General features: G+C 43.6%; 4 protein-coding genes and 2 non-coding genes across 9 annotated transcripts; 3 read left to right on the forward strand and 3 right to left on the reverse strand.

Annotated features, from left to right (window-relative positions):
• Window positions 1–544: 544 nt before the first annotated feature.
• On the forward strand, window positions 545–6,690 carry LOC112884788 (pseudo histidine-containing phosphotransfer protein 5-like). 4 transcript variants are annotated; one of them, XM_025950350.1, is made up of 7 exons: window positions 545–758; window positions 878–1,060; window positions 4,391–4,521; window positions 4,591–4,659; window positions 5,478–5,549; window positions 6,019–6,091; window positions 6,189–6,560. In XM_025950350.1, the coding sequence occupies exons 3-7, from the start codon at window positions 4,499–4,501 to the stop codon at window positions 6,240–6,242; spliced, it is 291 nt and encodes a 96-aa protein (XP_025806135.1). In that variant the 5' UTR covers window positions 545–758; window positions 878–1,060; window positions 4,391–4,498; the 3' UTR covers window positions 6,243–6,560. The 4 variants fall into 4 exon arrangements, 3 of the variants coding, with proteins under 3 accessions (XP_025806135.1, XP_025806133.1, XP_025806134.1); XR_003227173.1 differs by lacking the exons at window positions 545–758; window positions 878–1,060 and adding exons at window positions 2,497–3,896; window positions 6,578–6,690 and having other exon boundaries at window positions 6,189–6,495; XM_025950348.1 differs by lacking the exons at window positions 545–758; window positions 878–1,060 and adding an exon at window positions 2,477–3,896.
• Window positions 6,691–8,758: 2,068 nt separating this feature from the next.
• LOC112886583 (kinesin-like protein KIN-14K) lies at window positions 8,759–16,137 on the forward strand. Its single transcript, XM_025952531.1, has 21 exons — window positions 8,759–9,016; window positions 9,399–9,553; window positions 9,656–9,769; window positions 10,362–10,599; window positions 10,854–10,951; window positions 11,043–11,126; window positions 11,206–11,283; window positions 11,364–11,456; window positions 11,552–11,581; window positions 11,909–12,250; window positions 12,329–12,410; window positions 12,500–12,595; window positions 12,681–12,860; window positions 12,968–13,074; window positions 13,166–13,341; window positions 13,465–13,629; window positions 13,705–13,958; window positions 14,076–14,239; window positions 15,028–15,395; window positions 15,544–15,644; window positions 15,731–16,137. Exons 1-21 carry the CDS (start codon window positions 8,977–8,979, stop codon window positions 15,799–15,801), a joined length of 3,036 nt encoding a protein of 1,011 aa, XP_025808316.1. The 5' UTR covers window positions 8,759–8,976; the 3' UTR covers window positions 15,802–16,137.
• Window positions 16,138–16,461: 324 nt separating this feature from the next.
• Window positions 16,462–16,534, reverse strand: TRNAF-GAA. The gene has a single exon. It is a non-coding gene; the product is annotated as a tRNA-Phe (tRNA).
• Window positions 16,535–16,952: 418 nt separating this feature from the next.
• Window positions 16,953–17,025, forward strand: TRNAK-CUU. Its single transcript has one exon. It is a non-coding gene; the product is annotated as a tRNA-Lys (tRNA).
• A 4,067-nt stretch (window positions 17,026–21,092) lies between these two features.
• On the reverse strand, window positions 21,093–22,346 carry LOC112883987. The gene has a single exon (XM_025949268.1). The coding sequence runs from the start codon at window positions 22,196–22,198 to the stop codon at window positions 21,329–21,331; it is 870 nt and encodes a 289-aa protein (XP_025805053.1). The 5' UTR covers window positions 22,199–22,346; the 3' UTR covers window positions 21,093–21,328.
• Window positions 22,347–25,397: 3,051 nt separating this feature from the next.
• On the reverse strand, window positions 25,398–25,986 carry LOC112885240. The gene is made up of 2 exons (XM_025950886.1): window positions 25,948–25,986; window positions 25,398–25,820 (listed from the first exon to the last, which is right to left on the reverse strand). The coding sequence occupies exons 1-2, from the start codon at window positions 25,984–25,986 to the stop codon at window positions 25,398–25,400; spliced, it is 462 nt and encodes a 153-aa protein (XP_025806671.1).
• Between the last annotated feature and the right edge of the window lie 189 nt (window positions 25,987–26,175).

Here is a 26,175-nt window from a genome sequence, read left to right on the forward strand (position 1 = left end):
ATCATTTTACCTCTATTTGTATTTCTATAACTAAATTAATATTAGAAATTAATATTGGTAACCAGATCATGAGCCAGATCCTGACCCGTTACAAAACGCGTCGCCCGCGGCCAGGGACCAGGTGGCCGACGGCCAGCACGCGCCGCTCGCGGCCAGCGCCTGTCGCTGGAGGAGGAGGTGGTGTCCGCCGCGTGGGAGAGGTGGCGCAGCCGCGCAGACCTTGATCGCTGGGCTTGAGCAGCCGCTCGCGCGGACGCGCGGTGAGCTGCGGCGGGCGGTGCTGATGCTGTGCAGGCATGCGGCTAGTGAAATGTGGATGTTGTGTGCGGCGCGCGGCTGGTGGCTGCCAAGGTTGGTAGGGGTATGAAGGGGCATTTTGATCCGTTTCTAAAAATCTGACAAGTTTGCATTGGGAATTCACGGTATTATCTAACGGAGGTAATAGAAGGACCAGTAGGACCAGTTTAGTCAAGAATAAATGTTGTGGTGTTAAATAGGGAAGTTCCGTAAAAAAAGCTCAAAGAACAAAGAGGTAATTTTAGGCGGATCAAATAGGGAATTTTGTCAAACAAAAAAAAAAGAACTGCGGTCCACCTGGTCCTCCGCCCCGGCCCCCGGCGTCCACTCGCCGCCGTCGAGCCGGAGCCCCAGCGCCTCAAGAATCAAAGACGGTAACCAGTCCTCGGCGCGCTTCACCTTCCCAGCTCCGCTCTCCTGGAAGGGGGTGGGCACACTCAGTGCTCCTGATCCGGATTTGTGTTAGTTCAACTTCAACCGCGTCTGATTCCCCCCCCCCCCCCCCCGGGCATTTGTGTGTTGTTTTCTCGAGTTTTTGGTGCTAGATTGCGTCTACGCTGATCCGTATTGAACTGGGCAGGTGACGGAAGGATTGCTTCTCGAATCGGGGACCAATCGGTTGTGGAGGCCCCTGTCTAAGAATCATATGTTGCCTGTGTAGGCATCGGCTGCAGCTTTGCCCCCAATTTGGATGTCGGAGAATGCGTTGCTGGGTGCCTTCGGCCCTTCACATCAACCAAGGAATCAAGATATCTAAAAAGAGGTAGTGTATCACTCAACACATATTGCCAATACAAAGTGTCAAGGATTGCAAAACTCGGGTGTTAGTTTGTGTTTTTTGTCTCCCAACTAATAGAACGCCGAGCTAGCTTTGCAGTCCTGTTAGAAGCAATTTGTATGCACCACTGAGCTCTGAATTGTGTGCTATTTGGCTCCTATTGGTGATGCTTTGCCTCAATGAGTCTGAGTTCCTGCGGGAGTAATACAATTACACAAAAGTCTTCAAATGCTTAAGAGTACTACTGGTGATACAGTAATCCCTAGGATCTTCCAAAGGCAAAACAAACTAGAGTTTTTTTGCCTTTTTGGAGGGTAATTCTAACACCAACCATATAAATCTTATGTTGCACAAAGTGGTGGTTGTTTAAGTTACAGGAAGTTGTATTTGTGGTTGCTAGCCTGCTATAGTGCTATTAGGGGTATGCTGAATACCTATTATTTTCAGCTGGCACAAACCATTGGTATAGATAGACTTGGCACACGCATGCAAGAGGATATGTGTTCCATGTATGGTGCTTCTTAAGGCCACGATCAGAGAATCTCATCATATGACTGTGGTCCACCATCTATGATCTGCTGCTCATTGGATGTATCAAGTAACATCTCAGGTGAAGTGTGTTACACTTATCCACTTCGAGAAATGCCCAAATTTTCAGGAAACCATTCTCTTAGAATTTTCAGAAAAACGAAAGAAATAAAAGAAAAACTGAATACTGTTTCAATGGGTGTATAGTGATTATTGTTTTAATTAGCGGTAGCTAGCAAGCAATTACCACATGGTGTCATTCATTTCTTGCACAATACAATGACTGCAAGACTTCACATGCATTATGATTAATCGTATTTCTCATATAAGATCACAACATAAGTGACATGTTATGTACTACTCCAAGCCTGTACGTCACATCTATTTCTAGGTATAAATACGATCACTTGGTTAAACTTAAACATTCATCATAATGAGTTTTCTATTGCTGTTTTATGTTTTTGTTTCGAAACACAACAGGTGGACTATGCATTTGTCGTGTCTTCAGTGTGCTGTACAAAAAGATAGCTAATATTGTCTGCTTATGCAATTGCTACTGAGATATTTCATCACCTGTTGTATGTTGAGGTTGGTACATTCTTCTAATAAGGAATTAGGGATGTCGCCATGAGAATTTTCCATTGATAAAGTGAAAGCGATGCCGCTGTAGCGATGTAGTGAAAACATGCTATAGGATCTTTTATGAATGCATGCATCATTCAGGGACGGTGGCAACTGCTTAACTTGCATGTAGACTATTTTTGTCCATGCGTTTCAACTTTCATTGCCATGAAAGTTTGATCTACATAGAATACTAGAATTTACTTTATTGATCTGTTCCATCACTAGGCTTTCTGGTTGTTTCACTCCACGTCAGATTCTCTTATCAAGATGTGATGCTGATTGAAGGGGTGAAGGGCACTTGCCGGACCAATCATTGAGTGAATCTATTTTACCACTTCTGCCACGTGGTCCAGTGATTTGTGAGAGTCGTGGCTTGTAATTTGTGAGAGTAACCGCTGAAAGGAACTATTGAAGTCATTTTCTTTGTCGAACTTTTTCTGTCTGTGCAAAAAGTAGGCATCTCTTAGCACAATTCTAATTCTCCACCGTTGTCTTTGATTTTACCGCTACATTGTATCTATCAGACAACATATTCATTTCTACAAATGCTAGGATAAGTCATCAATTTAGATTTAACAATAGTAAACCCTTTGATTGTAAACAGACAACATCACATTAGACATGATAATGGATGAACCATTTTTTTTTTGCGATAGTTCTTTTGCTTATTCACATTTGTAGTAGACACTAAACCTAGACGCATGACTTTGTGTAAAAATTGCCCCGCTAACCACTGAAAGAAAATGCTGTTTTGCTTCACCATCCGACAACTGTCATTTACTTCTTTCTGATTCGAGTTTGACCCTTTGAATTCTTGAATGATCTGTACAGTGGTTTATCAAATTCTGTGATATATTGGTTTATCTGTTTTTCCTCCTTGCAATGGGGAGACTTAACTAACTTATGAAACTTTCCAATTTAGATACTTCATCGGGTTATCCCACACTCAACTAATTACTTTAAAGGAGTTAATATATTCTTCTTCTCAAATCGAGGAATATAAACCTCTTTTGGTAGCTGTAACCTGGGCCTCCTCCATTCCTTTGCATTATCTTCCATGAAAAACAGCTCATAAACATCAGAGTGTGTATGGAGCTCAAAGCTAGAGTTGATGAATAAAGTAATACTTGAGCTGTTCATGTAATATAAGCACCTATACCAACAATGGCAAAATGATAGCAATTTGTCATCACAAGTAATCATAAACATTGGTCAGGAGAATTGTCTATGGACATTGTGCCAAGTAAAACAAAATGGCAATCTTCTTAGTCACCGACCTGCATAGTTCAAGTAAGAGCTGATCCGCAGGCCATATGTGCACAACATGCACCTCAAAGGAGCATCAGAAATGCAGTTGTTTAAGTCATTGTCCAAAATGTGGATAGACGTTGCACACCTTGTGTACGGGGCATGCTAATAATTGCTGTGCATACTTTGAGATATCTTCACTTTCATCTATGTTGTATGATAGTAGCAACCTCCTCAGCTATATAAGTGAACCTCACGTCCAACTTTTTACAAGCAAAGTGATCAACCAGTTGTGTATGCATTTTGTGCCTACTCTACCTTGAAGACATTCATTTGCCTTCCCATCATTCAACACTTGTAAATGGAGTGTTATAATTTACAACGCCAGGCAGCATGCTTGAAAAGGAGCCTCTTTGATCAGGCTTGTGTTCTATTCTTCTCAAGCATTGTAGTTGAGAAAATTATGTGATTCCTATTTGTTCAAGTATTGCAGTATTCCTACCAATAAATCCTTTGTACTACAGGAGCAACTCACTTCTGAGGCTATGCAACTCTACTTTTCAATCCCTTCTGTCTATGATTTATTTGTGTTATCTTTTGTTCAGCTTTGAGCAAGGAGTAGAAAACAGTGTTTATGCAACTCTACTTTTCAATCCTTTCTGTCTATCATTTTGCAGTCATTTCATATTAGTTGACAGAAAGCTAAGAAAAACCTGAAACTCAAAATGCGGAATTAAGTGTGTTAATGATATTTATATAGAGTTCAGAATTCCACTGTGAACCTTCACTTGGCAAATTGATGCTAAGATTTTCATGGCCACTTCTGTTTTTTTTTAAATACTGCTAATTACCTTACTTTAATGTGTGCTGATAAATCATTTGCTACTTTTTCATATTATAAATTTATAATGACAGGGATACTTGGATGAGCAATTTTGTCAGATTGAGGACTTGCAGGATGAAGCAAGTCCTAATTTTACAGAAGAAGTTGTTTCCTTGTTCTTCAAGGACTCAGCCAGGCTAATGACAAATATTGAGCAAGCTATGTAAGTGCAAGCAATGTCATAAAGTAGTACGACTCTCTGTTCTCTTTACATGTTAGCGACACGTTGCAGGGAGAAGAACCCCAGAGATTTCAATAGATGGGATGCACACATGCAGCAATTAAAAGGAAGCTGCTATAGGTTGGTCCACCGATATAGTTTCTTCTGTGTTTGTTTGACTGCATATATGATGCATGCCTCTGTGACAACTATTGATGATGGACTTTTAGAGATTGTTTGAACTTCTTTCCCTTCTAGGCAAGTTCATGATAAATATTAGTTACCTGTTTGGTGGGGGAGAGAAATCCTGCTTTTTCCAACAACTGACCCAACTTAGTTTAGGAAAACTTTGCCAAGCGGAGGAGAGACGCATGCAGCCCAGGTCGTTTTCATGGGTTGGAAATGTAATGTTTAGGCTTTATACTGTTTTCATATGTTATCAGTGAACTTACTGTTAATTTTCGAATATTAACAAGTGTACAGCAAATTTATGATTGGACCTAATTTATTTTGCTAAGAAACCAATGCAAAAGACAAACTGGGGAATCTTCCATTAAAGGAAGAAAAATAAACTGCATTATAGACCGGCTTACCCTTTATATAGCCTGGATAGGCGAAGAACCTGAGCAATTCTTCATCCTCAATTGTTGGAAACAATGACTAACAGCTACTTTACATATGTTTTCCTGAACGCTTAAACATTTTTGGTTGATTTTGATATGCATCTATTGAATGCCTTGCTAAATGGTAGATAATGTGCATATTTTGTTTTGATGAGATCTGCTAACGCAAAGGCAAATATTGGTTTGACGCAGATACCAAGTTGTGTAGAAGCAACCCACGCCACGATATTACTGTTACTGCTTATTTCATATGATGCATATACATTTTGACATGTGTTTTTATTGTAGCAACTTTGTGTCTTTATGATCCATGCCTAACATAACACTTGTTCACAGCATTGGTGCTTCCAGGATGAAGAATGAGTGCACATCATTCAGGAATAACTGTGGGGACGAGAATGCGGAAGGGTCTCTCTCCCTTTCTCTGTCCTTCTCTGAAATTTGCAGTGTGATTTGTTTTTTGGAATTTGTAACTTTGGATAGTGAGTCTTAAGATGACTATTTAAGCCAAATTCCTTACACTCCCCTATAAAAAGGCATGCTAAAAGTACTTTAGTTCCCATATTGGTATTCGAGTTCTGAGTATCCAACCAGGCAACCAGTGGGCACTTTTGCAGAATGCAATAAGATGGCCAATGCCACCTTGATGGAGTAAGCATGGCTTTGGCCATGGCATGTGAAACTGTACTAGCTCCACATGCTCTTCTGTTACTCTTTCTTTTAACATTAACTCCAATTGGATCGGCTTTAGCCCTTCTTGGCTATTGATAGTTTAACAGGGTAGTTGCCCTTTTTTCTGTGGGGGCTAGTAACTTTTCTCTGTGATCGAGACTTGCTAATCGGTCATTACTGATACACCTGCGTTTTGTCTACCCAGCTGCATGAGGTCTTTCCAGAAGGTGAAGAGGGAGCATGGTGTCCTCAGGCAGAAGCTGGAGTCCTACATCCAGGTAATCTTTGTTGACTGAGCAGCACACCCAGCTTCATCTCTTGAGAACCATTCATCACCTTGCCCATCTCACCTTTCTACAATTGTACTGCGTGCAGCTGCTCCGACAAGCCGGTCCTGCTGAGACTGCAACCAGGCCTGGGTGCGCTTAAGGAACTGGCTGTGGCGTGATGGCATCCAGGGCAGGCGCTCCACCACGCGATCGTTGCACACCAGCAGTAAAGGCGGGCCACGAATAAGAATTTTCCCTAAGCTACTACAAGTTTTTGACTGTATATCCTACAAAAATCCAGGCTCTCAAGTCTCCAGAGAGTCCTTAAGCTGGTGTTTGCTGACTAGTTAGGCCCGGGAAATAAGAGCAAACCTGTTGGCGCCCCACGGCGATGTAGCCTGACAGACCATCAGGTGTGCCATGTCTACGTCTATGTCTCTATAATAAGCAGTTAATTAAGTATATATTGTCAAATAAACTGGATGGAGTCTGCAGTTTGCATCGTGAGACCTTTGCTTTGCCCACGCTGCCATCCGGATTGGGATGGCTCGACGCTGCTGCGGCCTGCAGCTGCCCAAAACTGTCGGTGACCGTCGATGTTGCGATGAATTGCAATCAGGACCTGATGTACATCACTGAACTAACAAGGATAAGGGCATGGCACGGCTATCCGCGTCGGTAAACCCTGATGGATGGATGCGGTCGAGATCTGTGTCATGGGGTGTGACTGAGCTATGATTAACCAGAACATGATATTCTCTCATCTGTAAAGCCTATACAGCCTATGGTTGCCCTGTTTTCCAACCTGACCGTGAAGTGGCAACCACTTGAAAAGTACTGCGCGTCAAGTGACTTGGCTCGGCACGGCCGGCTTCAGAATTATAATCTGCTTGTGAAGCTGAGAGCCTCCAAATTAAAAGCTCAGAGCTTCCCAAGCAGCCACGAGCCCACGAGTGGGCGAGGCGGGAGCACGATTGGAATTGTTTGACGCCGTCGACGGACTCAACTCTGCCGAATGTGCCGGCCACCAACTGGGGCCCGCGTCCCTGTCGCCGAGGAAAATCTCAGTTTACTCTTTTGGCACGGCGTATTTAGGGCGATGACTCGATGGATTTACTGAACTGCCACTGCGGCTGCTACGGGGGGAGGGATGAGGAGGGGTGTTCTCGTAATTCTTGGCGGAGACGGGGTCTTTGAAATTTGGGCTCCCCGAAGCTTCAAAAGAGTCTGGCGCGCACGTTGTATGGATGCTGGAGCCATTGGCGTACGTACCGTCACCGGAGCACTCTGACGCCGTCAGTTCCGGGAGCCGTCACTGGGCTCTTCGTCGTGACGTGGTAGCTTGTACGTGATTCTCCGTTCATAATTGTGATGCAGAGGGAATGTGATTATGAGCTACTCCATATAACCATGCGCCATGCCCAAATCACAATGTGCGCTAGCACGCTCACGTGTGTTGGATTTCATTTGGTGAAACTTATCCGCACACTTTTGGCTATTTAATTTAGCAAGGTTGTTTATATTTCTGTTAACCATTTTTCAGTGATGGATGATGATATATTTGTTAGCAATAAAACGGTTATGCTAACTAAATCCGTCGGTACACTTTGTTGGAGGCGTTATAGGGAAGATTCCTTTTCTTAACCCCTTATATAGGGAAGAATATTTGTGTGTATCAATGCGTCACTAAAATTGAATCTATTTCCCACCTCATCCTAATATACCCTTTCTACATTTCCATTCTCAACTCAAAACGCCATCGATTTTTCACCCTTTTTTGCATCCATCATCGCCGCCGGTTCGATTAACACTGCAAGTTTTCTCCAAGATCAGTTGGACTATGGAGCCTTAAGTCTAAAGTCACACTCTAATAGTTGCCGGAAGAGGAAAGATGAATTTTAGATGCCATACATCTAAACAATTAAGTATGTATGACATATATCAAAGCTATATATTTATAATTTTAACACATGCACATCAATATCACTCGTTTTAAAACCCAATATTTTTATGTTGGAATTTATCATTTTGCGTTTTTATGATTTAGGTGACTCGTCCTATATAACTACAAAAGTATTTTAATATATGTCCATTCATTGCCAATAAAAAAGGAGAATGACATCGCATCATTTTAGTAATCATCTCAAAAGCATTCACATCATGGTAACAATGATTTCACTCGATGGCACACCGAATGAAATTCAAACCTGTCTGTGGAACCATACCACTCAGCACTCATAGATTTCTTTTGGTGGATGCGGATCAGGATCAGGCTCTACTCTATTTTGAATGTTTTCTCTCGTAAATCCAAGAGAACTATAAATTGAATCCGCAGGCATAAAATGTCATAAAGATTCTTGGAAAACACAGGGAAAAAGAGACGGGTACCGAATAATATTTTTTAGATCAGTTAATTAATTACGATATTATTTTAATTTATTTCTCCTCTCAAATTATTTATGCATAATATCATTCTAATTTATATTATTAATTTTTAGATCGATCCAACAATCCAAAATAATACATGTAATCCTAGCTATCACTCTCGTCGGCCTCACTGTGAACTAACGGTAACGGCGACGGGGGCGCGAGTTCAGGAGGAGCGAGAGGCAATCCCGCAATTCAACTCGCGACGCGAGAAAAAAAATTCGAAAACCCCCGACCTACGCGAGAAAACAACAACCCATTCCGAAACGAAGCGAAACGAAACGAAACCAAGCGCTCAGGCTCAGAGGCCAAGGCGCAGCTCGGCGCCCGTGGCGGAGGAGGAGGCGGAGTCAAAAACCCCCGCGCCGCATTGCCCCCGGGACCCTCCGATTCGGCCCGCGCCGAGCTCGAATCCGCGCAACCTCGCCGACGGCGGGCTCGATCTGCCCCGGCGCGGGCGGAGGGGAATGGGGAGCGTGGACGGCGAGGTCGACGGGATCCACGCAGGTGAGCCGGCTGCTGATCCGGATGCGTTCGGGTTGTTGAATTCTGGACCTGGAGCTCGATATTTGGGTTGGGGAGAGGCTTTTCTCGTGATTTTGGGTGATTGTGCTGGCAAATGGTCAGCTATGGGAAGCCGGCTGATTTTAAGCACTTGTTTACTGTATGTTGAGCTGAATTTTAGCTAGGAGCCCTCGTTCCTAGGACTACTGTTGATTTTTTGTCAATATATTTACTGAAGTAGCAGCAGTTTGTAAGACCCTTGCTGTTTTGCTTTTGTTTGCTCTGAGATTTTTGTTTGGAGCTATTTGAGCCCGGAATTTTGATCTCGTCCCTCATTTGTATCATAATTATATCTATATCATACGGTGCTGTAAAATTCTTGTAGCTAATCGGCGTGCTGAGTTGGTCAAATGGCTCAATGCCTTATTCCCGGAATTCAATTTGCCATCGGATTCATCGGATGAAGAGCTGAGAGAGCTGCTAGGTGACGGTATGGTCCTGTGCCGTATTGCTAACACCCTCATCCCCGGTGTTCTTGAGGTCAGCCTTTGTTTCTCAGATAATATGATTTGCTTTCATTTTTGCTGCCCTGCAGAGATGCTGATGTTTTTGCTTTGAACGTGGGCATTTCATTTTTTTAAGGGGTCATGGGGCGGTTATGCATCGATGGATCAGAGGTCAGGCAATGTGAAGAAGTTCCTCTCAGTGGTTGCAGATATGGGGTTGCCAGGTTTCAGTGTGAAAGAACTTGATGAGGTGAGGGTTCCATTGTAAAAAAAAGTTGGTATTCATGCCAGAACTCTGAATTGCCATAATTGTTGAAGCCCACTTCATATTACATGATTGCTTTTTTTGGTACATTATTTCTCTTATTTCATAGTAGGGTGCTTATCATTGTCAGAAATTTTTTTGTAGTTTGGAGATGCGCCACTTCGCCAGTCGATACTCATTGGTGATCACAAAAAAATAAACGAGTAGAATGTATTTCTAGAGGCTATTTCTTTGTATTATTCGTGGTGATAAATACCCTCTTGATAATTTGTAGATATGATTGAACTACAATGATAACTTGCAGCTCTGGTTCACAATAAAAGATACTGTATTTTGTCGATTGCTTCTAAGAAGCAAGCCTACAAATATGGCTTTAGCTTTATATGTCACTATATAGTTGTACTGCCTTGTAACATGTTGTTGTACTCCAATATTTTTAAGTTGCTGAGGCTCATGAACAATGGGAACATGGGCTAAAATTCCACAGTTCTTGTATCTGTGTATTTAAAATGTGATGTACTAACTTTTATACCCCTGGTTGCTACATTCTATTAACTCATAGACTTGATGATTACAGGGATCAATGTCTTCGGTAGTGGAATGTCTCTTGGTTTTGAGGGACAGTGTTGATCCTAGATTAGGTGATGATAGTCCACCAGATGTTGCCAAAACTCCTTCGAGGAAACAATGGGGAGTTCCGGAAATGGACAGGCCTCAGGTTCCTGGTGCAGCACTAGGGAAAAGATCCCCTGGAGAGGACACGAGGAATGGTGTTCCAGAGTCCAAGGCCCATCAGAAAACTTCTGTCTTTTCTGGTATCCAGTTATTATTATTTCACACACAGTTTTCAAGAATTATCTAGAAAAGAAATATTCAGATCTGGATTACAGCTTAGATAGTTAGACTGTTTATGAAACTCAACTATCATTATTACTCTTATAGTATTGTTTCCAAGCTTCACATCCACAATATTAATACATTTTGCACTTTGTATTAAGTATCATCCATTATGATGGGGTGCTGATTCTATATCTGTTTGATCAACTGCGGATTGTTATATATCCTGCAGGGCAAAAGTTTCGAGAAGTTTTCCAATTAAAACGCGGATCCTATTCCGATCTTCCTGCCTCCAAGATTTCAGAAATGATGCACTCTAGTAGCTTAGATGTAAGTTCTTCAAGGATACTGCCCAAAATCGTTGAATTATGCTACCCTGCTATTTGGTATCCCTGTCTTAACAGTAGTAATCTTCTCACAGAATGCACCAACGCAGTCACTTATTAGTGTTGTTAATGGCATTCTGGATGAAAGCATAGAAAGGAAAAAGGGAGAAATACCACATGTATGTGTTTTCTTTAACTACATCACTCTCTGTTGATCACTGTTTACAACAATGCATTACTTTAACCTCCTCATCACAGCGTGTCGTTTACTTACTGAGGAAAGTCATTCAAGAGATTGAGCGCCGTCTCTGTATTCAAGCAGAGCATATAAGAAGTGTAAGAAAATCTTCCTAAAACGTGCATTTTCCATTTGGTTACACAATTTTTAGTCCTGAATTAGATATCATATTCTGCAGCAAAATATTATCATCAAGACAAGAGAAGAGAAGTACTCTTCAAAAATTAAAGCACTTGAAATATTGGTTAATGGCACAAATGAAGAAAATAAGGTAATGGTCATCCGTGGTTAGTTAGAAGTCAACATTATGACTGTTTAAAAGTTCTTTCGTCTTTTAATATTGACATATGTGTTTTTTCTTGTCAGATGGCCACAAACAGACTTCAGATACTCAAGGTTTGATCCTCATCCAATGGATTATAACTTCCTATAATTTCGAAAGCTTTCTCTTTATTATTCTTCATTTCAGTAAACATCACTGGCACTGCTTTACCACTTATATTGTTACTCTGTTAGTAGAATTTATGGTTGCAGATATAATAGAATAAAGATGACATATCTTCGAACTGTCAAATAAAAAATATCTGATGTCATAGAAAGGATGACTTAGTACACGGATGACTTAGTAAACATCACTGTTTTACCACTTATATTGGTAGAAGAAATTTTGGTAGCATATATGAATATCATTGACATATTAATATATCTTTTCTCATCTTTCAGGATGAGAAGTCAAAAATTGAAGAGAGAAGAAAAGTCAGTGAGCAAGATGTTCATCGATTAATGAAAGAGAAAGAACATTCTGAAAATATTATAGAAAGGCTGAAGAAAGATATGGAAGCCATGAATAGGATGCATAAGGAACAGCGTGAGCAAATTGAAAGAAAGGCAAAGCAGATGGAGGAACAGTTTACCACCAAAGTTAAAGAAGTTGAGTATCTTTTACTACAATCGAATAAGAAAGTTGAAGAAGTTGAGGCTGCCTCCAAGCTAAAGTCACAGTTGTGGGATAAGAAAGAGCACATTTTTCAGAGTTACATGGATAATCAACACTTATATTTCAAGGTTTTCTTATCTTTAGTTGTTACTAATCCATTTTCGCTCCTTTTATTTTCTTCACATGCTATCATTTAAAAATTGTAGGACATAAGGATATCATCACGATCAATTAAAAATGATATGTATGCTCTTCAAATGAAGTGGAGAGATGAGATTTCCAACTTAGGTATGTATTTATTGTTTTTGCTGTACAAAAGTTCATTGCAAATTTGATGTCTGATATCTTTGTTCTTTTTGCTGCTAAAATCCATGTAGGATCTGGGTTAAAATGTTTGGTTGATGCCGCCGAAAATTATCACAAAGTTCTGGCAGAGAACCAAAAGTTGTTTAATGAAGTGCAAGAACTAAAAGGTATTTTGGTTTCCAAATGTTCTTTGTCACCTTAAACTCTAGGTATAAATGTTTTAGTAATGGCCCGATCTATCATTTCTTTCAGGTAATATAAGAGTGTATTGTCGTGTTAGGCCATTTCTTCCTGGTCAAGATAAAAAATCTACCACAATTGATTATATGGGGGAAAATGGCGAGCTTCTTATTTCAAATCCATTTAAGCAAGGAAAGGATGGGCATAGAATGTTCAAGTTTAACAAAGTGTTTAATCCATTTGCTTCCCAAGGTATGTTTTCCCCAAATTTCAAACTCGCTGATTATTTCCTGCTTGTTGGGAAAAAAGGTTGTCACATAGATAGTTTTGTAGGCTGATTATTCTCTATAATTTCACAGCTGAGGTTTTCTCTGACATACAACCACTGATTCGATCAGTTCTTGATGGATTCAACGTTTGTATTTTTGCATATGGCCAGACTGGTTCTGGTAAAACTTACACAATGGTACTATTGTCTTAATCATAATCAATTGTCTATTACTACAAGGGTGATGTTACTGATTTAATCTTTGTTTTTGTTGTTATCTATTCTTTAGAGTGGGCCTAGCACATCGAAGCAAGACTGGGGTGTCAATTATCGCGCTTTAAATGATTTGTTTGATATTTCTCTAAGTAGGAGAAATGCCTTCTCGTATGAGGTGGGAGTACAGATGGTTGAGATATACAATGAGCAAGTTCGCGATCTTCTATCAAATGATATTGCACAGAGAAGATATCCTTTTTGAACTATCACTATGCCATTTCTCATCGCACTATAATTTTCAATCGTAGACATGTATGAACTTTTGATGGTATTGTTGCATCCAGAATAGTGTTTTTCTTGACATAAAGAAACACTTGGGATTTGGAGCACTTCTCAACCAAATGGGCTTGTTGTCCCGGATGCAAGCTTGCACCCAGTTAAGTCGACATCGGATGTATTAGACTTGATGGAAATTGGGCAAGCAAATAGAGCAGTTGGTTCAACAGCTCTAAATGAACGTAGTAGTCGGTCACACAGGTTAGTCGAATCAATTACTAAAGATTTTTCTTCCTGGACTTGAGGATTGCAGCTTATTTGAAAATTTGTTTGCAGTATTCTAACTGTACATGTTCGAGGGTTGGATTTGAAGAGTGGGTCCACCTCTAGGGGCTGTCTACATCTTATTGATCTTGCCGGGAGTGAGAGAGTGGAGAAGTCTGAAGTAACTGGGGATAGATTAAAAGAAGCTCAATACATTAACAAGTCACTCTCTGCTTTAGGTGATGTGATTTTTGCTTTGGCACAGAAAAGTGCTCATGTGCCATATAGAAACAGCAAGCTAACACAAGTTCTTCAAAGTTCTTTAGGTAACCAACTATTTACATTTTCTAGGGCAAGTATTTACTTAGTAGTATCATATCATAGATGTTTAAATGGGTTTATGTGAATCGTGTAAGTGTTTCTGTACAATTGTATTCTTGCAGGTGGACAAGCGAAGACGCTAATGTTTGTTCAAATAAATCCTGATGTTGAGTCATATTCAGAAACTATAAGCACTTTAAAGTTTGCTGAAAGGGTGTCTGGAGTAGAGCTAGGTGCTGCGAGAAGCAACAAGGAGGGAAAGGATATAAAAGAGCTATTGGAACAGGTTCTTATACTTCAACTTCTGTTTGTGTCTGTGCAATTTTAGTTTTGGAAAACTAGTATGCGGATAAAAAGGGCAAGCCTTTATCTGAATGTTCTGTTAGTTTGCTTCCCATCCTGTCTGAGCTATTTTAGTTTTAGAAAAATACCATGCTGAAGAAAAGGCAAGCCTTTATCTGAATTCTATGTTACTACTTACCAGAGTTCATCTTCCAAAGTGTGTTTCACATGCTACAATCACTTCTTGTCCCAACTTTTTAATGAACTTCAAAGGTCAAGTCGATGTGGTGATTGTATTAGCTAGTTACACAAAGGTATGGCATGTATGATCTGATTTTGATTAATCTTCGCATGATCAACCGATATTAGTACCAATCTTCACAATATTTGTGGAATGCGTCTGTCTTTTGTGAAATCGTAGTAGGTTCTTTGCAAGCTCGTGCTAGCTGAATTTTCTATAGTTCTTTTTCTAAGTATTTGTTCTGTCCTGCTTATGTTTAAGAATATGCCACAAATGGATAAAAGCAGTCATGATTCAGAATATTACAGTGCCATAGACTTACTCTTGGGTCAATCACACAATGGCAACTAAAAGGGAAAATATCAAGACTGAACCTTCTTAGTTCTTAGTGCAGTTTATAATCCAACCTGTTGGAGCTGTTGCATGAAAATTGTGTCTTTGTTTGTTTGTAAGGGTGTGACTTTTTTGTAATATATTCTGCTTGTGATGCCTCGATCCTTTTGTATGATTATCTCAGTTTGAAAAGGCAGCATTTTTCATATTTTATCCAGGTTGCGTCTTTGAAAGACACAATTTCACGCAAAGATATGGAAATCGAGCAGCTCCAGCTCATCAAAGACAAAGTAAAACCCCCAAATTTATCATCTGATAGAAATGGGGCTGGTTTGACAAAGAACACAGTAAACCAACCTAGCCAACTATTTTCTGGTGAACGAATGCTTAAGTCTAGTGACAGAGTTCTATCAGATCCTCTGAGTTATGCTGAGGCGAATGGAAATACTAACCATAATTCAACTGACATTGCACCTGGGGACTTAGATGAAGCAGAATATGAGGGCAATGCATCCGATGATGGTTTATCAGCAGGTGAAACCGAGAATTTCAACTCAGATAAAGCTGTTGAGATGACAGCAGAACGGTAAGTTATCTTGACTTGCTTCATTGCTTGATTATTTCTAACGAAATACCATTCGCTTGTTATTTCTATCTTTTTTCATTACATTGATTCTATCACCGCAATAGTAGCAAAGAATGACAACTTATCTGGTACTGTTAAAAAATTGCAGGCATAGAGTTCCATCAAGAATAACCAGATTCACTCTCACGAAGAATGGGCAACCATCTATGTCTAGGTCGAAACCAAAGGATGCTGTTTTGAAGACACCGAGTATGTATTCTAAGCCAATCAGGCATACAACTTCACCATGATATTCTACTGTTACTATTCTAATAAGAGTTATATTAATTGAATAGGTAATACAAAAGCTCCGTCAAGCCAATTGACAGGAGGCTCTTCAGCCAGGGGCTCTAAAAGATGGCAGTAGCGAAGCACGAATGCATGATTGTGTTGCTCGTTTGATATCCATTGTAATCCAAATGTGAATTCCTGGGGTAGCTGTAGGACCCATATATGATTGTAGCTTTAGAAATGGGGAGAAGTGAGACATTTCGATGGTCATGCTTGACCTTTTGCTTATGTGGATCAAACACCAAGCAATGCTCTATTGCGTGTGAAACATTCTGACTTGGGATCATTTGGAGAGGTTGGTGTGCCTCCGGGAGTTGTATATCAATGCACCAGTGTACCACTAATTTGTAGGCTGGAAACGCCAACTTTGATGGAGTCTGGAAGCATTGAGCTTTACAGCTTTACTCGTGTATTCTGCTTACCAACACATCACATGGAGTTTGGCAGTCACATGAGGGATCGTAAACTTGTCCTGTGTAATCATGATCGTTCAGACTGATGAGAGGAAATATCTGAAAAGTGCTAGCATTGATCTTTTCTCTAGTATGTTTCTGCTAAGGATTTTGGCAGTCACATGAGAAATGTAAACTTGTCCAAGATGTTTCTGCTAAGGATTTTGGCAGTCACATGAGAAATGTAAACGTGTCCTGTATAATCATGATCCTTCAGACTTAACGAGAGGAAATTGCTGAAAGTGCAAAAGAAAAAAAAAGAAAAGAAAAGAGTAAACATGGAGTGCGGTGAGCGTGGATCGAACACGCGACCTTCAGATCTTCAGTCTGACGCTCTCCCAACTGAGCTATCCCCGCTATGTTATTTTTTAAATTGATTATATAAATTGTTCTTTATTTTTTCTATTTTTTTCTTAACCTGTTCCGGAATCTGGAACCCCATATATTTGTATATTTAATGAAAACCTCTTTAATTTTCAGCTAAAAGTACATTTTATTGTATAACGCTACGAGCTTAACAGATATGCATGTTATTTGGTTGCTTTGATATGTTTTTGGCACATCCTGCAACCTTACAAAGTTACAAATGCTACTTGGTAGCATCCCACATGCATATAGATCCTAGGCAAGGTTGGCGGTTTAGTATCGCCATACATCACATATTTGATTCTTCGGTCTGCAACATAACACAGCTCGGGCCTCACTGGGGACTGAAAAAGAAAGTGTTCAGTAGAGTAACGGTTATAGAGCGTTGCACCTTATTTTGAACATCCAGGCCCGTCTAGCTCAGTCGGTAGAGCGCAAGGCTCTTAACCTTGTGGTCGTGGGTTCGAGCCCCACGGTGGGCGATGTTGTAATTTTTTTACTGTCCGGCGGCACCTTCAGCGAAGGTCCACTTCAGCTCCCTTCGGGAGAACGGGCAGCCACCATTTTCCTCCTGGATTCTGCGACGTCATTTCTCTGCCCCGTTTGACTATCTCTTTGTTCACAGCATCTGCGCGCTTCGAAAGTCTGAAGCGTCACCTGGTACCGGCGGAAGAAGCAGCCCTTCGGGCATCGCAGAAGTAAGATCAGTAGTCTGTTCAATTGTTCTATTTCCTGTCATCCTGTGGTTAGGCAATCGAAAACCATTGGTAATGGAATGCCAGTATGTCAGTGAGCTGGTTGTGGGTTGTTACGGCAGTGCTTACTCGGCACCAAGTGTCAAGACAATGTGCTGTTGCTGTTCTGTGCTGATGGCTTTTCAGTCTACTGTTGGCACCAAAAAGGTAGCAATGTATCGGATTTATTGGATTACCCCTAATGTTGGCAATCTCATTTAGGAGCACCAATATATAAGCAAGTGATGCATGCTATCACATCGCTGCAGTTGCGATAAATGGACTTCAAATGGACCTAAATGTCAACTCCTTAACTATCTTCCCTCTTTTTGGACCAGGGATGTCTTCTGTTTATACCCGAAGCTGCCTCCTTACCTTTGTGCAGTGATGATGCCCTCCAGTTTCAGACTTGACGCTGTAAGCAGCTTCAATCTGAGCTCCCTTGCAGAGTTAGGCGACAGCACCGGTTGGTGTTTGTTTGGTTTGGTTGCCGACGTTCCGACGAACTGTGCTGCAAGTTCTGCAACAGCCGCGGAACAACAAGGCATGCAGCCCGGCATGGCGGCCAGCCACGGGGCCCTAGTACATACCCCAGCATCAACACCATGGACGCTGCACATGAGCTCGTCATCAACAAAGAAACGCTACAGTTACAGCACTGTGGCCTGACAGGCGATCAAACAGACAGACACCATGGTGAGCGAGTGTGACTCGAGAGAACAGCCGACCGAGGAGACGCGTTCACGGCGGGCGTGTGACACGCGTGACGGACGACGGGCGCATGGCGAAGTTAGCTAGTACTACGTTCGATGGGGCGTTGGCAAGCGTAGCCACTGGTCTCATGGCGCGTGGTCGCCAGGCTACCGGTCTGATTCTGTCTGGAGCAGGGGATGGCTATACCGTCACCATCTCAAGAACATGGAGAAGATGTAATTGTAGGGGGGGTGCTGTTTGTCGAACAGGACTGGTTACTGTAAACCTATTAAGAAGGCGTACTTTCATTAATGTGTGACCTGAGAACCTTTGAAACGTAATCTGCGTGCAGGCAGCTTCCCGAGTATTTATTTGCAAACGAAAACAAAACACAAAAGATAAAATGTAATGTTTCCCTTCTTTTCGTTTAACGAAAATTACGCGAAATTCTTGCCGTTCCTTTTTCAAAAAGAAGTAATGTTTCGTAGAAAGACTCAACGCAAGGAAAAAAAACCACGCGAAAGGTCTGTCCAGACTAAATTTTAGATGACTGGACATTAGCTAACTAAATTTTAGTCCATAACTGTTTGGATTAATGGACTAAATTTTAGATGTAACACATGTAGAAATATCATTTTTACCCATGATTATACTGCTATTGTGCCTACATGCGCATAGTGAGCGGGTATGGTTTTTTCGTAGTTTGTACGTTAGTTTAGATCAAATTAGATGAGTTTCGAGGACTAATGGAATAAATTTTAGTTGGAGTGCAACAAAATTTTTAGTCTATATTTTAGTCCTTTTATTTGGATCATCTAATGGACTAAACTTTAAAGTTTAAAGTTTAGTTCATGGATCAAACGTGATGATCGCACCATCGTGTAAAAGACCTATAAGGATACCATCGACCTGCTGCGCTTTACGCTTTCCCGTCTCTCGAATTGATCGACGTCATCGACACCTCTCGCCTCATCAGGTGGTTTGCATTGGCCCGATCCAATGTTTGAGATCGCATTTCCTAATCATCACACTAACCACGTATCGTCCGTACCAAACCCACCCGGAGCAGCTCTCATCACGGTTCGCTTTTGCCTCCGAACGAACTGAGACCGCGCTACGCCGCAACGCCGAGCCGGCCGGCGCCCCGCGTGACCGCGACGCGCGCGACGCCGACGCCGACGGCAACGGCCCGGCCCTCCCGATCGCCCACGCCGCTCGCTTGGTCGTTCCACGCGCGCCGTGCCGATCCCTTTCCCTCTCATCAATCCCCGTCCAACTCCTGCAAGCGAAGCCAGGGCTGGTGGCGCGCGTGACCCCGACGCGCGCCGGCCGCCCCGCCCCGAGAGTGCGCATCACCGCGCGGCGAGAAAAGCAGTGGCGCGGAGGAACTCGTGGAGGGAGCCGCGCGCGGCCGCGGATGGGCTACCGGTTCCGTCCGCGCCAAGCTCCGGCGTCCGGCTCCCTTCCACCAACCCCACCCCCCCCCCCCCCCCCCCCGCGCCGGCTCTTTCGTGCGTTATTTCTCCGGCAACCCTGTCATGACATGTGCCGGGACGACGACGGCGGCGACGACGACGACCCGGAGGAACTCGCTTTCGGTGGCGAGGCTGGATGATGGTCAGTGGCGAGGCTTTCTGCCCGGAACTAATTGCGAGGCGAGCAGCTGATGGCGCTAGCTGCTCCTCCGCTGTGGTCCTGCCTGGCTTGAAAAGGTCTCTCGCCGTTTGCTTGCGCTGTGCAGGTGCGGCTGTAGGTCCGGCGGAACCATCAGAGTTAAAATCGCCTGCTTCGCGATAAGATCGGAATGAATTCTGACAGGTCCCTGAAGGAGGCCTCGCGATCAGCTTCAAAGCCAGAGACCGGTCCGGTACGCAGCTGAATGAGAGTGAGAACCCGGCCATGGAAGTTTCCTGAAGCAAATTTATCAGTAGAAACACAGCGTAGAATAGAGTATATACAGGTCAATTAGAAAGATCTGCCAGAGATCAAACACAGCTGAGGTGTCTGTTCATGTTCATCATCTGCGTGCGGTACGACAATGAGATGGGTAGCTCATCCTCTCTGCACTTTATTGAGTAAAAGGAAAAACAGCAGCCCACTCGAGCTGTGGAAATTAAGGCATATGGTTCAAAGCAGCTATCAGGTCCATCATTTCTTCTCTTCATGGAGGAGCAAATTAAAACTCGTAATGCACGGGCATTATGCCGTGAACTTTCAACTTGCCTGTCATGATTCAGCGAGAGCAACACATATAAACTTCTCGCGAAAAAGCACCAGAACTACTGTAATGATTAGGAATTACAGTGGAAAATACTCTAACAATACAGTGACCTTTTCTTTTCTTTTTAATGTCAGTGAATTTCTTTCAGCAGAAATACGACAAGTTCCATGATTTCACTTGATATACTTACTGACCGTGAAAGGGTATTTCATCCTATACTGATAGCTTCTGTCTCTTCCCATAGAACAAGATGATTCTCTTTTACCAAATAAGGTAGTGTTCATGAGAAAAGTTACCATATTATCCCCGTCCATGCATATGGTAACACCTGACAAAGTAGTTTTAGAGAATTTCAATAAGTGATAACAGGTCATATATAGCAGGATCTCCAGATGGGCGAGGATATGTGCAGCATGCTGATGCTAGCTTGGTAAATAGAAGTATGCATCACGTGATCACTAGGGCCTCTCTATATTATTATCTTGGTTATTTTGCGTTGCAGATCAGCGTACGTTGACACAAGTTCAGTGCAAATTTCGCGATGACTAATCGATGCAGTTAACCAACAAGAACTAATTCCGAAGCACGCTTTCATTCAGAAAAGATCAGAAGCTTCAGAGCATGCATCGACTGTCTACCTACTTCCTTTCCCTGATGCCACTGCTGTAATATCGAGATTTATAGGCGAAAACTGACTGCAAACCACAGCACTGGAAACAAGTGTAACCGTTCAGTCGTTCTACGGCAGTACGGCACACAGCACCTACCAGCAAGCTAGCCTTCTTATTAGCTCACTGAAATCCTTAGGAGAGTCTAAACACGCATGCATCAAGTTTCAACAAAAATTTAGCCCTCAACTAAGAACACCTAAAATTAAAATAGCCTAGTTTAAGACAGGAACTGAAAAGAAACGACGAACAAGTTCAGCAAGTATTGTGTTCAAGCCTCAAGGCCGGTAACAAAAATCAAGCACTGCAACTCACACATCAACTGTGAAAAAGGTAGGTAAAAGTATGATGAGCGCGCATCGATCGTCTAGGGATAATGTAACCTAACCCATGCATTGATGGATGCATGAACTATTCACAAGACTAAGAGGCAGAATCTGCTAGCTTCTGCACCCCCAACCCAACCTATCTATTTGGCCAAGTAGCGCGGCTGCTGCGTGCGCAGCTGCTCGTAGAAGCTCGTGATGAACTCGTCGGCGCGCCGGTCAACCGCGCCCCACCCCTCCTCGCTGTCGTCATCCCACAACAGGTAAGGAGAGTCCGTAATCCGCACCTGCCGCGGCGCCGGCCCCAGAGTCAGCGCCGGCCACGCCGCCTTCGCTTCGAGGTCGAGGTCGCCGCCCCCGTCGTAATTCGCGAGGTCCGTTGCCCTGGCCGCCTCCTCCTCGACGTCCATCAGCTCGAACAGCCTCGTCACCGCGACGGTCGAGCCGTAGTGGTACTCCGGCTCCGACGAGTGGTCGCGTCCCTGATCGGCGGCGGCGCGGTCCTGCAGGCGGAGGAGGCGCCGCTCGCGGCGCCGGCGCTTGTGCATTGGCGTGCTCTTGCAGCTGAACTCGACCTCGCGGGGGCGGTACTGGTAATGGCACACGGCGGCGGCGGGGTCCATGGACCGGCACGAGAGGGTAGGGGCCGCGGGCCTCGACGACGCGCGGCGGCGGCCGTGGCCGCGCCCGCGCGGGTACGGGTGCACCACCGCGGCGTCCGGGTCCATGGGCCGGCACGACAGCGAGGACAGGTACGTCAGCGCCGGGTGCTGCTCCCTCGCCGCGGCGAGGCTGCGGCGCCGGCGGCGGTCGCGCCTGCTGCTGGAGAGGAGGTGGTGCAGGTGGACGCCGAGCGCGGCGAGCTTGGGCTGGTGCTTCTTGACGACGACGAGGTAGACGGCTTGCATCGCGCGCCACAGCTTCTTGGCGCTGACCGCTGGGGCACCGTCGCCATTACGGCATTGGGGAGCACCGCTTGACTCCATCGGCGACGAATGGCCGCTGCTCATCATCGATCTCGCCTTGTTTCTTTTCTCGTCTTGGAAAAATCCCGGCGATCTTGGCCTTTGTCTTGCAGGAATGGTTGTCTTGTGTGTATGACAGGAAAGAGGAGAGGCGACGAGGTGACAGGTATTTAAAGGCAGGGGCGAAATTAGCGTTGGGCGTTGGGTTGGGCATCTGTCGTCTCCCTTTTCATTTCTTTTGGAATATCTGGATTTGATTGCTCAAAGAAGCAGCCACGCATGTAACACATCTGTCTCCCAGAACAGTAAGACATGTTTGTGCAAGTTTGTTACAACCAAATACCCTCTCACAACAACTCAAACTAAATAGCATAATTCAGATGCATTATCCCACCCAAAAACAAGAAAATTGTTAAATTTACAATTGCGGCAATTAATTATGAGCCTAAAATAACGCAGTTTTTATATCAGAATGCAATGTATATTTTTAAAGTCTTAATACCCATAATTGTCAATATAATGGTCTTCGTTATATTTTAACTAAAAAGTGCTAAATATGTTATAAAAATAGAACAATTATCAATATTGTAAATTGTTGTCAAAGTCACACGGAATAAGGTTACCTTATTTTTTTTGTCAGCCTGTCTTACAACGACATTTCAGAGCTCGCATTTTGATGAAATAACAGCTTGCCATTTTGATTTTGAATACCATCAATTTACGAAACTAATACCTTCTATTTAGTTTTTATTATATTATTAAATATTGAAAAATATAGTCATATTAATTATGAGCATCAATCCGATCCACACTGTTGAGTGGAGGACAGTGAGATGGTCAGATCGATCAATTTTGGCATTAATGCTGGCCAAATAGTTAGTGCAATAGTATAAAATGTCCTTTTGTATTATTCCTTTTTGTGTTCAATTTGTTTGATTCGTGATTGAGATAGGATCCGGCAAGGCTATCGCTGGAGCTTGCGTATCTGTTCAAATGAAGATATTCAGGAGCCATTAGGTTCTTAACCAGCATTCATTTCGAGATGTGGGCCCAAGCAACATATTTTTGTGCTAACGCAATGCTATCAAAATGTATCAGTTTGATCGAATATTTGAGCAATATGTTCAACTAACAATGAATAACGTGTTTGTAATGTTATAACTTTCTTGCACATGTTATCTAGTAAAGTTAATTGTCGAAATATTAAATACTATTTTTTAAAAAAAATTAACACTGATAGGCCAAACATATGTAGTTTCAAACAAAAACAAATGATGTTGCTAGATTTTTTTTCGTAAGAAGTACTTTAATATGACTATATCTTTTGTATTCGGTATATTTTTAGATACAGGATAAATCGACCTTTATATCTATTTGGTGGATATATATATATACGTGTGGTGTCATATGATTTGGATGTGTTCGTTCGTCGGTGTCCATATCCAAAACGTGACGGGAGCAGAGCTAGTAGCGTATCCCATCGATTTTCTAACGACAAATTAAGCAATCCTGTTCTGACTAGATGCTTCCAAATATTCTAGAGGTTGATCCAAAGAAATAGAAAACTACTATATATGAGCCCTCCGATCCCATGGTTAATTTCGATCGGTTTCTCCACCATCTTACTTGGGGTCGAGACAATGAGTGTATTGCTGAGTTCTCATCGAGCGAGCACCGGGAGCATAGGATCAAGGTGTGGAGTGGCTAGAAAGAAAGTCATCAACCATCTGGTCTTGCTTGGGCCCGTTGATAGGAATGTGGCGAAAAGGGCTTTTGAACTTTTTCATTGCTACTAGTGTGATTAGTCCATGCGGTCGAGATCACCGTGATGAATGTTCATGGTTAAACCCTATACAGACCTAGTATGAGAATGAGGACACTCCCCAGGAGACATACATAGCGATAAGCATTTCTATGAGGATCTTAATAGTTGAAGGATATCAATGCCAAAACGACGACACCAGGGTCCCACTGGATCTTTAAACCCAATTTATATTTAAAAATACTCATAAAGAAAAAAAGAAAAACTAATAAGAGTAAGCGAGTAACAGAAGGGTATAATTAATGGTGAACATAGTGTATTAACACACCCCGCACACCCACTTCGACCACTTTGATCCCTTTTCCGTGGGTATCTGTACGCTTCAGCTGGATGTTTCCGAATCGGCTCCATTCAAGTCTATCTCGATCTAGACCCATAACGGCGGCTGGGTGCCCCGGTGCTGACTGATCAACTGCAGATTGTTCAGGAGGCTTCGTTCAGTATTGCCAAAAACAAGCCAAGTTCGGCTACATGTGATGTGCCTAATCTCGATCTTTTTATTGGGCAGCTAATTTTGTTAAACTTGTCTTTGCCAACCTCTTAAGGATTCTTAACATGAGCTCGAACTTTGTGTCATTTTCCCTGCGAAAAGTTTGATGTACTCGCCCCCCTTATCTCTCCTTCCTTTTTTTGTGACACCTTTTTTTCCCCACGAGGACTTTGTGGACACCTGTTGCCCTCTGAAAATTTATGCGTCATTTCGTGCATGTGCACGACAAATGTTTAGCGCCTTAAATTACTAACCAGACCGCGGAAAAAGACACCATCTTCAACACTTCTTTGCCGGAGAGAGAAAAAAGAATCTAGGCCACCGGAGGAAATTTTTTTTTGGCCCAATAGTAGCCCGACCCAGTTAGACGTTTCGAACCCAGACTCTTAAGATGGGCCGCATGCAGAGCCGGGCTTGATTCCGTACCAACAGCGAGTCAACGCAACCTGACTGACAGCTGAACGACAGGGACACACAGATACCGCAGGTATCATGTGTGGTGGAGTACGTACAAAGCCACAGACACCTGATGGATGTGAACCAAACTGAGCTAGCATAGGTTTTTCATATACAAGTATACAACAGTATGGACGGATGTGAGCGTGCTACCTACTACAGCTAACCTGGCGCTGGCAGCATGCATGCCACACGATCGATCCTAGTACTGCACGTACAACTACAACGTATACATGCGCCATGTATAAAGACCTCTCAGAGCAACAGTGTACTCACCAGCTACTACATGCATGGCAACCCATACACTACATATACACATGCACATGCATGTTGCGTGCCAGTTGGTAGTACGTACACACACACACACAATATATATATATATATATATATATGTATATATATATGTATGTATATATATCACGGCAAGCGCAGGAGGCCGAGACCGAGCGGGCGCGCCCGTCGACCGTGCTCCTGCGTCGTCACACGAAGGGCAGCGCGCAGCTGGCTGCGCGGGCCAGCTTGTCGCCGCCGCATGCGGACGGCGTGGCGGCGGCGCCGTCCATGCTCCTCCTCCGGTGCTGGCCGCTCTTGCGCGCGATGTCGCGCATGGAGCTGGCGAGGGACAGCTTGGGGTTGAGGCGGACGGTGGAGTTGAAGCGCTCGCACATGGCCGCGTGCGCCTCCACGGCGCCGGCCACGGACAGCGCGGGCTCCCGCGCCTGCCGCTCCGTGACGGCCGCGGCGCACAGCCCGCACACCCACTTCCCCTGGAACCGCTCCCGGACGCGCCCGATGTACGTGGGCGTGCAATCCTCCGCCATCCCGCAGCACTCGCACCGCACGCTCCGCGCCTCCGCGCCGCCGTCCGCCCCCGGGTCACCGCCCTCCGACGAGCCCCACCGCTGCAACACAAAGCAAGCACACACCTCGTCCAGGTCAGTACACGTACGTGCAAATTATTATTCGCATCAATTCATCAGGATCTCTCGATCCAGCGCGACATGGCAGGTGACGAAGAGGGATCGTTACCGTGGGGGTCTCGGTCTGCCTCGCTAGGCGCCACGGCATTACGGCGGCCAACGACGGAACGGAATGGACCCGACCTCTCGAAGCTTCTTTAACCAACTGTTACACGGCCTGCTACCGCGAGGTAGTTAGTTAGCCTGGCCGACCAGTCACCTCACCTCTGCACACGGGCGGGCGGGCAGCTTGCACTTGCACTGTTGCGCACACGGGCTGGCCGGCTGCGGCTGGCGA

Source organism: Panicum hallii, chromosome 3 (assembly GCF_002211085.1).
Source record: "Panicum hallii strain FIL2 chromosome 3, PHallii_v3.1, whole genome shotgun sequence".
Taxonomy (NCBI): Eukaryota; Viridiplantae; Streptophyta; class Magnoliopsida; order Poales; family Poaceae; genus Panicum; species Panicum hallii.